Source organism: Spermophilus citellus (assembly GCF_964194105.1).
Source record: "Spermophilus citellus genome assembly, chromosome: 9".
Taxonomy (NCBI): Eukaryota; Metazoa; Chordata; class Mammalia; order Rodentia; family Sciuridae; genus Spermophilus; species Spermophilus citellus.
This window is the reverse complement of record NC_138191.1, coordinates 47,323,529-47,335,736: the sequence shown is the minus strand read 5'-3', so window position 1 is coordinate 47,335,736 and position 12,208 is coordinate 47,323,529. Positions and strand designations below refer to the sequence as shown.

Genomic DNA, 12,208 nt, shown 5'->3' with positions numbered 1-12,208 from the left:
AAGTGCAAGAAGTAAAATCAAGAATCAATAAATAGGATGGATTCAACCCAAAAGCTTCTTCACAGCAAAAGCAAACAATCAACAGCATGAAGAAAGAGACTGCAGAATGGGAGAAAATATTTGCTAACTGTAACACAAATAGAACATTAATTTTCAGGATATATAAACAACTCAAAAAACTGAACATCAAAAACAAATAATTCAATCAATAAATGGGCTAAGGAACTGAACAGACACTTCACAGAAAAAAATACAATCGATCAACAAATATATGAAAAAATGTTCAACGTCTCTAGCAATTAGCAAAATGCAAATTAAAACTATTCTAAGATTTCAAATCACTCCAGTCAGAATGGCAATCATCAAGAACAGATGCAACAATAAATGTTGGTGAGGATATAAGGGAAAAGGTACACTCTACATTGCTTATGCGACTGGAATTTGGTGCAACCACTATTGAAAGCAGTATGAAGATTCCTCATAAAACTTGGAATGAAACCACCATTTGACCCAGTTACCCCACTCCTTGGAATATACCCAAAGGATTTAAAATCAACATACTACAGCGATGCAGCCACATCAATGTTTATAGCAGCTCAATTCACAATAGCTAAACTATGGTACCACTCTAGGTGCCCATCAACTGATGAATGGATAAAGGAAATATAGTATATATACACAATGGAATATTACTGAGACATAAAGAAGAATGAAATTATGGCATTTTCCAGTAAATGGATGGAGATGGAGAATATCATGCTAAGCAAAGTAAGCCAATCCCAAAGAACCAAAAGGCCAAATGTTTTCTCTGATATGCAGATGCTAATTCACAATAAATGGGGTTGGGGTGAGGGAAGAATAGAGGTACTTTGGATTATGCAGAGGGGAGTAAAGGGAGGGGAGGGGGTTGGGGGGAAGAAGGACATTAGAATGAATCAGACATTATTACTCTATGTTCATAGATGATTACAAAACTGGTGTAAGTCTACATCATGTACTACCAGAAGAATGAGAAGTTATATTCCATTTATTTACAATGTGTCAAAATGAATAACTGTCATGAATAACTAATTAGGACAAATTTTTTAAAAATAAAGGAGTCTTATATTAACTTGGTTAGAGATGCCAGGAACGTGAAATGACTGCTGAGTGAAGCTGCAGGCAGTGAGCATAACCAGGCCCAGAAAGTGGCCATGTGAGCTTTATCCAACAAGACCACTGGGCTGCGCCTGCATGGGCCATGGGGGTCATACACCCCACGACCACGTGCCCTGGATACTGGACATGGAGCCACAGGATTCCATATTTGCTCAACTAAGTTTCAGTCTTGCTTTAGCTCAATTTTTAATTGTTTCCCTCTTCTTCCCTTTTGGATTGGGATATTTAATTTGTGCCATCCTATCAGGGACATATTAAATTTGCTCTTTTGATTTTTATAGAGGTTGACAGCTAGGAATTTGTCTTGAGACCCAGACATGACTTTGGATTTAGCAATCCTGGAACTGTTAAAACTTTGGTGACTCTTAGAGATGAACTGAATGTCCTGTGCATTTTGAGGTGCACATGAGCCTTTGGAAGCCAAGGACAAAAATATTACAGTTTGTATCATAAAAAACCCTCAAAGGCCAGGTGCAAAAGTTCTGATCATCACCTTAAGAGGTGTAGTTTCGTGGAGGGACATGAAGAAAATATTAAGACCCTGGCTCTTTTTACTCTCTACTTTTGCTTCCCAACCATGATGCAGTAAGCAGGTTCCTCTACCACATGCTCCCACCTCCATGATATATTACCTTGTCACAGGCCTAAAGCAATGGGGCCAAGAAACCAGGGACTTCAATGTCTAAAACCATGAGCCAAAATAAACATTTATCCTCATAAGTTAATTACCTCAGATATTTGTCACAGCAATATTTGCTGAGTAATCAATAATATAAATCACTCAATATCTACCACAAAGGAATTAAAAGAGAAAATAGTAACTGAAAGATAGCTTAAATTCCCAAAAGATTTGGATGTTAAAAATCACATTTCTAAACACAGGTCAAGCAAGAAATCTTCTGAGAAAATTTAAAATAAGATAAAATGGAAAAGACAATGAAATTTACCTTAAAAGGAAATTTATAACATTGAATGCACACATTAGAAAATAGAAATAATATAAAAATCAGTCATGTAAACTTTCACCTTAACAAACTAAAAAAAGAAGAGCAGAGAAAGTCAAATCCTGGTTTTGTGGCTCAGCGGTAGAGCGCTCAACTAGCACATTCAAGAACCTGCGTACAATCCTCAGCACCACATAAAAATAAAGGTATTGTGTCCAACTAAAAAATAAATATTTAATAAAATAAAGTAAGCAGAATAAAAGAAATAATTAAACTTGAGTAGAAGTAATTAAACAGAAAACAGAACAATCAATATAGAATGTCATTAAAAAGGACAGTTTGTTCTTTGAAAATATCAATAAATTGACAAGACCTGAGTCAGGATATCTAAGAAAAAAGAAAGAGAATACAAATTACTATTATCTGAAATGGAAGATGGAAACTTACTATAGGTTGGTTGGACATTAAATGAATAATAAAGAAATATTTTAGAACTCTATGCCCCAAATTTGACATGCTAGATGAAATGGACTAGTTCCTTGAAAGGCACAATCTGCAAAAAATCCCACAGGAAGAAACAGAAGATATGAATAGACCTACATGCAATGAAGAAATTGAATAAAAAAAATAGTAATTTTCCAAAAGAGCAAGCACAATGACAGGACAAGTTCACTAGTGAATTATACATACATTTTGAGAATAAAGTAAGCTATTTGTCTATAATTTCTTTCAGAATAAAGAGATAAAAGAAATACATTTTTTAAATTAAGGCTTTATAGTCATAAAAGTAATATTTCTTAACTCATTCTGTGAAATTGCATTACTTCAATATTAAAACCAGATAAAGACATTAAAAGAAAACCAGATGCCAGGTCTGGTGGCACACTCCTGTAATACCATCGGTTTGGGAGGCTGAGGCAGGATGATCACAAGTTCAAAATCAGGCTCAGCAAAAAGCAAGGTGCTAAGCAACTCAGGGAGTCCCTGTCCCTAAAAACATACAAAATAGGGCTGGGGATGTGGCTCAGTGGTCAAGTACCCCTAAGTTCAATCCAAGATAACCCTCAAAAGCAAAAAGAAAACCAGAGACCAATATCTCTCCTAAAAATAAATGCCAAAATCCATAACAGAATATTACAATCAAAAAAATAATGTATGGAAATAATTATGTATTGTGACCAAGAGGGATTTACACCAAGTATAAAAGGCTGATTTAACAACTGCACATCAAGTAACATAATAATATCAAAGAGCTAAAGAAGAAAAACCAAATAATTTTATCAATACATTGAAGAAACCATTTAGCAAAATCCAATAGGCATTCACCATAAAAGTCTTCAGGAAAACAGAAACAGGGTAACTTCCTCAACTTCAAAAAGAACATCAATCAAAAATACTATTGTTAACATCATATTTTATAATGAGAGACTCAAAACTTTCCCACTGAGATCAGAAACAAGACAAGCATTTCCTCTCAATTTCCAAAATCATGCTGGAAATCCTAGCTAATGCAGTAAGTAAAGAAAATGAAATAAAATATATGTAAACTGGGAAAGAATTTAATTATTTGTAGATGACATAATCATCCATGTAGAAAACCCAAAAGGATTTAAAAAACAAAAACAAATTGCTAAGAAGAGATTACTGTATGGTTGAAATAATATACAAATTTTATATACAAAAGCCAATCACTTTCCTAAAAACAATGAAAATTGGCAACTGAAATTTTAAACTCAATATCTCCCTTGTTAGCACTGAAATAATTGAACTATGCATGTATGACTTCAACAAAAAAAATATGATTTATATGAGGAAAACTATAAAATTGATAAGATACAAAAGAAAATACATGAAGAAGTATTCCAAGTTCATTAATAGGAAACTGAATCAATATTCAATATGTCAGTTATCCCCAATTCAATCTAAATATTCAACACAATCCTAATTAATCTACTGAAATATTATTTTGTAGATCTTGACAAACTGATTCTAAATTTTTAGAGGAAAAAGATCTAGAATAGTCAAATAAGTCACAATATTGAATGAAGAGAGCTAACTGACTTCAATATTTACTATAATGTTACATTCATGGCTACAGTATGGTATTGGTAAGAGAACCATGCCTTTATTAGTAAAAGAACCATAAAGGCATCAATGGAGACCAGAAAGTCTAGGAAAAGACCCACAATGAATACAATGGACTTATCTTTGAGAAAGTTACAAAGATAATACCATGCAGCAAAGACAATACACAGATGCCAACTCCGAGATGAAGTAGAAACTAGATGAAATTCTCAAAAATTTTTAAACAGCTGGTAATTCTTCTCCAAGGGGTGAAGAGATACAACGCTGAAAAGATAGGAATACTTCACAGTAAAGCAGAAACTCTTTAAAAATTGGCCAAAAATTTCCTAAATTTGTTGAAAATCATTAATTTACATATTTAAGATATTCTTTATACCCCCAATAAATTCAAACAAACTCATTCCCAGTTAATTTATAACCAAACTGCTAAAATGCAAATATAAAGAAAAATCTTGATAACAGCTAAAAAATGGTACATGAGAACAATTAATTGAATGTGGATTTAGTGTTCAAAAGCATAGAGGTCAGAAGCATGTGAAACTTTTTTTACAATATTAAAATAATAGACGGTCCATGCAGAATTCTATTGCCAGTGCAAACATCCTTATGTAATGAATGGAGAGAACAACATCTCATACCCAGGAAAACTAAGAGAATAAATTTGGACCTTAAAAAATAAAAGATTAAGCCAAGCATTGTAGTGTATGCCTATAATCCCAGCAGCTCCAGAGGCCAAGAAAAGAGGATCACAAGTTCAAAGCCAGCCTCAGCAATGGGGAGGCAGTAAGAACTCAGTAAGACACTGTCTCTAAATAAAATACAAAACAGGTCTGGGAATGTGGCTCAGTGTTGACAGCCCCTGAGTTTAATTCCTGGTTCCAAAAAATAAAAATAAAGAAAGATTAACATAAATGATAAATATGAAATTTTTCACTTAAAACCTTAAAATACTTATGACTATTTAAAGTAAAAATTATAACATCTAGGGGCTGGGGATGTGGCTCAAGTGGTAGCATGCTCACCTGGCATGCGCAGGGTTTGATCCTCAGCACCACATAAAAATAAAAAAATAAAGATGTTGTGTCCACTGAAAACTAAAAGGTAAATATTTTAAAAATTCCCTCTCTCTCTCTCTCTCTCTCTCTCTCTCTCTCTCTCTCTCTCAAAAAAAAAAAAAATTAACATCTAGTGACATTTTCAATATATGTAGATCTAATACATATAACAAACTACTATAAAGAGAGTTCATAACCCACTTGAATCTAATGTATGAAATATGATATGTCAAGAGCTTTGTAATGTTTTGAACAACCAATAAAAAAAAGATCAGTGTAGAAGAAGACTGGAAGGAAGGTTTTCTCATTATATATAATATGGCATAAAATAAGAAATAGATCATAAAATGCAGTATAAATTTTGGAATTCTTAAACTCACCACAAATTAAAAATTAGCAAAGTAATCCAACAGATAAAATACTATACAACATTAAAAAGTATTCAAACAATCTCACCATCACCAAAAACAAACAAAAAAGTTAGAGGAAGTGGGTGATGTACAAAGGATCAGAAAGCAAAGAGAATACAAAAATTGTAGACCTATATCAAGCCATACCAATAAGAAATCAACATTTAATGCAATTCTTAATGTATTTTAAGTTATTAGTCTCTTCACATCAATCAAAAGGAAGAAACAAAAGGGGATCAAAAACAATAATATCCAACAGGCTAATTCCAATAGGTTCACTTAGAAAAATAATGTACAATTTAAAATTCATGTAGTTGGAAGAAATAAATCTTAAAATATCGACCTTCTACTTTGAGAATCTAGAAACTTTCTGTTCCCAAATTTTACGTAAAAATAAAGTTAAATATAATAAGTAGTCAAGAATCAAGTAAGCCTAAAATTGATCTGTTAAATATATCAACAAAATATATTTACTAAGGAAATTGAGTATGTTAAAACACCTTTTTTAGGCAAATTTTTATTGTTATTTTATTTTTTTAATGTTTATACTTTTGGTACTGGGCATTCAACCCATGGCCACTTTACCACTGAGCACCGTTGGCCATCCTTTTTATTTTTTGAGACAGAGTCTCATTAAATTGCTCATATTGACCTAGAACCTTTGATCTTCCTGCATCAGCCTCCAGAGTCACTGGAATTATAGGTATGTGCCACCATGGCGAGCAATTAAAAAAAATAACTTTGAAAAGAAACCTCATTCTGATATTTTTCACTGGTGCTTTTTGTTTATTTATTTTTTTATTCCTTTTATTTGTTTTTTGATACCAGGGGTTGAACCCAGGGATGCTTAACTACTAAGTCACTATTTTTTATTTTGTCTCAGGGTCTCAATAAATTGCTTAAGGCCTTATTAATTAGCTGAAGCTGGCTTTGAACTTAGAATACTCTTGCCTCAACCCACCTTGAGCTGCTGGGATTCAAGGTGTGCATCACCATGCCCAGCTTCACTAGTGCTTTTTATACAATATTGGAGAAAGATATTATACACAGAAGTTTTCATAAAATAGATATGGAAAGACTACTGTCCAGCTCAGTACATGAGGACAGCATAATTCTAATATCAAATTCTGACAGATATTAAAACTGCAAAGAATCATTGACCAATATCACTCATTAATATAGACTCAAAATTTTAAAGGTTTTTAGCAAATTGAAAACACTATGTAAATAGGATAATACACAAAATTCTCAAGGGCCATGAATATAAATATATTCAAACTGGCAAACGTGAATACTGAAAAATTCCCTCTATCCTACCACATAGTTCCATCCATATCTACTGTCTTACAATGTTTAAAATGTGTACCACTGGAAAATATACACAGTAGAAAGAGAAAAGGACATCACAAGTCAATAATAAAACTCTTAATTTTATAAGAACTTTTTTTTTTTTTTGGTACCAGGGATTGAACCCAGGGGCACTTAACCACTAAGCAACATCCTCAGCCCTTTTTTACATTTTATTTAGAGACAGGGTCTCACTGAGTTTCTTAGGGACTCACTAAATTGCTGAGGCTGGCTTTGACCTCGTGATCCTTCTGCCTTAGCCTCTGGAGCCACTGGGATTACAGGTTGGGTTACTGAGGCCCATCTTAATCTGATAAGAATTTAATGGATTATTTGGAATGGCTATTAGTATATAAGGTAGGATTTACCTATTCATTATCATTATTTATTGTTCAGGTCTTGCAGAACTACCAAAATAGCATAGTTTTGCAGGGCCAAGTGATACAAGCCTATGAATCCAGCTACTCAGGAGGCTAAGGCAGGGACACTGCAATTTCAAAGCCAACCTGAGCAATTTAGCAAGCCCTTGTCTTGAAATAAAAGTAAAATGGGCTGAGGGCTGAGTGTAAAGCTCAGTGGCATAGCACTTGCCTACCATGGGAGAAGCCCTGGATTCAATCCCAGGAATTTAAATAGAAAGAAAAGAAAAGAAAAAGAAAGCATAGCTTGTATATATTGTTACTTCTCTGCATGGATTTCTACACACACACACACACAAAAAAAAAAATGTGAAGCAGTTTAATAAATGTACTTTTCACCACACATTGTCAATCCACTAGAAGTTCCATTAAACAATTTCTTCAGAATTATTTTTTCTTAATGTTTTAATAGCTCCTCTAGATAAATGATTGGAGTTATTCTAGGATATAAAATGTGGTATATGGTATTATAAATTTAAATGAGATAGAGACAGGGAGAGAAAGAAGAATAAAGGGCAGGGGCCAGGGAATGAAATCCTATATTATTCATTTATGATCCTGGAAAATAAGGTTCTTGGGGTTAAAAATATTCATTATGCCTGTGAAACTAATGTTTATGGATAGTCTAATTCTAAAATAAGATTCTAAAAGACTGGAAATTATACTAATTGTTTATAATATTCATTTGCTTAATAAATAGTTATTTATCATAGTGTGTGCAATCAATGAATTACATTGAATGACCTGGGTCTACATTACCAATATATATTACCAGAATCAGTTTACCATTTAATCCAGACATAAAACAAATTAAAATATCTTATGTAGAGTCAAAGACTTAAATACACACAAGTGAAAAACATCAGAAAAAAATATTCTAAATAAATAATTTGAAAATGTCATGAGTGTTATTTATGTTTACCCTCAGACCATAGTTATGTATATAATTACAAGAATATGATAGTCTAGCTAATACTCTAATTTACACTGTATTTTCAATGCAAATATACACTGTATGTATAGATGTGTGTGTACACATATGTATGTGCATATATATGTGTGTATATTGGGTTTTTTTGACACATCAACAGAATACAGCAAATCCCCCATAGGAAACATGTCTCTATCTATATTATATTGCACAGTTTTACTCTGTTTCACTCTGAAAATTAAATGACTCAGAAATTATGTTAAAGCAATCATGAAAGTAATGAATAATGTGTCAGGAGTGCATGCTTCTCTTTATGAGGTCAGGAGACTGAGATCTGTTTGTTCTGTTAAAAAATGACTAAAAACAAAAGCACAAATTACCAGGTCCAATGATTAAAGAATTAAAGGAAAGAATGTGATTATCATAATTAGTGAAATAAAATTGAAAGAGACTGCTTCCCATGACCTTCATATTATTTTTAAAATTATGATTTAAAAGCTTAAAAGTTCATCCTTTTGCAATATGATCTTTACTTTACCTTGGAAATACTCACAAAGAACAAAGCAAGTCAGAATAGAGACTTGTACATTTCTCGAAATTAATCTTCCAGAGAAGGAAGAGAAGAAAATGTTCTTTTCTCCAAAGAAAATAATACAAAGTACTAAGAGTAGAGCCATTTGTCCCTCCCAGGGGAATAGTGTGCCTGTGTTCAAATCAACCAATCTCTGTAAAGATTCCCCAGCCACTTCAGTCACCATTGTCTGGTCATTCTCTTAATAAACAATACAAAACATCACTGCTACACCCACAGGGTTAGAAAGTAGGTCACTCTTTACAGTTTTCAACTTTGCTTCATAATAGATATTGATTGTTACTGTTATTAACCTAGTTCATCTGCTTTAATAATATTCAGCTTAAAAGTTTATTTTTACCTCAAAAACTTCTTCATCCAAAATCCTTGTTCCAAAAACCGTGATTCCATTGGTATCAACAATTGATCTCTCACTTCTATCAAGTGGTTTTGTGGTTTTCTTCTTACAGTCAACAATCATTGTCACAGTTTTCTTTTCCACACTGATTGCTACCCGATGCCACCTGAAAAAAAAAAAAAAAAGGCCAGGTAATTCTTTTGTAAGCTTCAATAACATTGGCTGCCAAAACATTATTCACATACAGTATATTTTAAATTACAAAAAGTGAGCTGAAATGGCTTAAAATGTAAGCTTCGGAATTAATTGTTTAGCTGGTGACAGCTAACTGCTTACCCAGCATAGTGCTAGGTACTCAAAAAAACACTAGCAGCCTAAGATGCACAGCAGAATTATCTGTCCACGCTGATAAGGACATGCCCATTCTCTGCTTCACTTTATGTCGCAGCAACAAAAGCATAATCTCACTGCATCCTGATGAGGGTATTTGATAGAGATTAGGAAGGGACAGGGTATAAGCAGTAGTTTCTATGTACACAAAGGCTTCTTCCAAAGAAAATGCTTTCCACCTACAAAAAAAATCAAACCAACCAACAAACAAAAAAAGGACCTCCTAACAGAATGACTGCTCCATCTGGAGCAACTCAACGTTCAAACTGTAAAACACAATGCACTGCACTGTCTTTATTCCCGTTTATTTTAAGTGCTTTCAATTTCTTTTCCCACTTTAATTTCAAGACAGTTATAGATCACTAGTGTGGGTAGGTTCCAAGCCTGAGACACAGTATCTCTCCTTCTTCCCACTCTTGGCAGGAAATGGGAACACTAAAAGAAAGCAGTCAGTGCCTGCTTACAGGGAGAGGCTCAATTCATTCTGCAGCTACTGCTCCAGCTAATTCAGGATGGTGATGACAGGCTTAGAGGGGGAGACATGACCAGCCCTTTGGAAACATATGTATCTTAGCAATATTGTGAAAAGAAGAGTTTATTAACAATATCTGGTGCTAACGTAAACCACTAAGTGAAGCTCACTTGGATTCTGCAAGCCACTCTGGTTTATATTTTATTTTTTTTTCTCAAATAAAAAAGGGATAGATTAATATTCCAGAAGTGTCTAGGACTAGATCCATAAAATAAATTACCCAAAAAGATGTAAGGAGCCTTCCTAAAATGTCTGTTTCATGATACTTGGCATGGCTACTGATGAGGACCAACTATATTTCCATATACACTTAATCTTTGGTCTTTCCACAAGCACATTCAACTAGCATAGGCATCTGCTTGGTTTGAATTGAGCAGATTTATATAAGGAGCCACTTAATACAGTGAGAGTAAAATTTACACATACTTCATGCCAAGCTGCCTGCCTCTTAACTTAAACCATTCCTACTGTCATAGGTATGTGCTTTTCATTAGCAGAAAACAAAAAAAGACTTCAACTGTGAAAAGCTGATTGGAACCCTAAATGGCATTTTTGTTGAATTAATTTAAGCTGTGATAATAATGAGACATCAAAATCACAATATCACGAAATATTCAAAATACTGTTAGAAAAAATAAATTAACACTTCATTTTGAAACCCTTCTCCATTATTTCCTTTCTCTCATACATTTTTATCGTCAGAAAACTCTCCTCAGTTCTTATATTCAAAGTATGAACAAAATCCAATGTCAAGCTGTCATCTCTTTCACGTAGTTGCTGTTTCCACTCTTTTGCAACCACAGCGACCTTTAAGAATATGAGACAGATCATGTCTCCATCTATCAAGTACTCCTATAACAGGGTGCCCAGGCCCTCTCTGATCTCATGTCTGACTTTTCACACTCTGACTCCCTGGGTCCCATCCACACACTGCCTTCCTGCCTCCTTCCCGCTGCTCCCCTGTGTTCTTCACTTTGCAAGAACCTCTTCCTCCACATCCCCTCAGGGCAATTCCTGCTCCCTGAATTTTGCTCAATACCACATCATCAAAAAGATTGCCCAGTCTAAAATAGTACACTAAATACATCTATTTCTTGGATTTATTTTCATTCATAGAACTATCAGCACTTTGTGTATTTTTGCCTCTTCTGTTGTTGATCTTTTCTATCAGAATTTAAGCTCCAGGTATGGGGAGACTTCACATGGGCTATTCATGGCCTCACCTGTGCCCTGTAGATGTCTAGTCAAGTAGTGGATAAATACTTACAGATTGAATAGCCTATCATCGTGAGAAATGTAGTTTAACAAATCGAAGTGTGCTTAAATACCAATAATTTTTGCATTGAAATTGTAATGCTATTTGGGTTCAACAAATATGTCACATTTTAACAGTATCAAATGAATAATACAGTGCCGGCACATGGTAAGCACTTAATAAATTGTGATTGAATGAATATATAAATGAAAGGTGTTTATTTCACTCAATATATTGTCAGTAATGGTTTACTACTGTGATACATATAAATATAACTATGGTTCTGTTTGATAATCAATAAAAATGTTTATTGAGCATTTCCCATGTTTTATTTTAATAACTTATTCAAATTAAGCACTGCCTATTGTTTTCAAATAGAATGCTGGCCATGATAAATTAATTTTTTCAATTAAGAAGGCGTCCTAATGAGGGTAAGCAAGATAAAGTAAAACAATGTTTGAATAATAAGATGAATTAAAAATGTCTTAAACAAATACTAAATATGAATTAAATTTTACCTTGGTATTGGCTAATGGTCAAAAATAGAAACATAATGTGATATAATATTTTACTTTTCTATAGGATAATAATTTAAATTACTTGTGAAAGTCTATTTTTTTCTGGCACTGAGAGTTGGAGGTTTCTCTCGGGTTCTGACAAAGACACAATGTATATGAATTATTTTTTCTACCTGCACTTCTCTTTCCTTCTGTCTAAAGCCAAATGTTCTACATCTGATAAAGCCATTTTAGG

The 12,208-nt window shown here is 33.5% G+C and overlaps 1 protein-coding gene across 4 annotated transcripts in view; it reads right to left on the bottom strand.

Moving 5' to 3' along the window:
- COL11A1 (collagen type XI alpha 1 chain) overlaps positions 1–12,208 on the bottom strand; it is a 220,433-nt gene that overhangs the window by 179,030 nt on the left and 29,195 nt on the right. For all 4 annotated transcript variants that reach the window (XM_081306562.1, XM_081306561.1, XM_081306564.1 and 1 more), the window contains one exon: positions 9,282–9,444. In XM_081306562.1, coding sequence (XP_081162688.1) covers positions 9,282–9,444 — 163 coding nt within the window. The remainder of the gene's footprint in view (positions 1–9,281; positions 9,445–12,208) is intronic.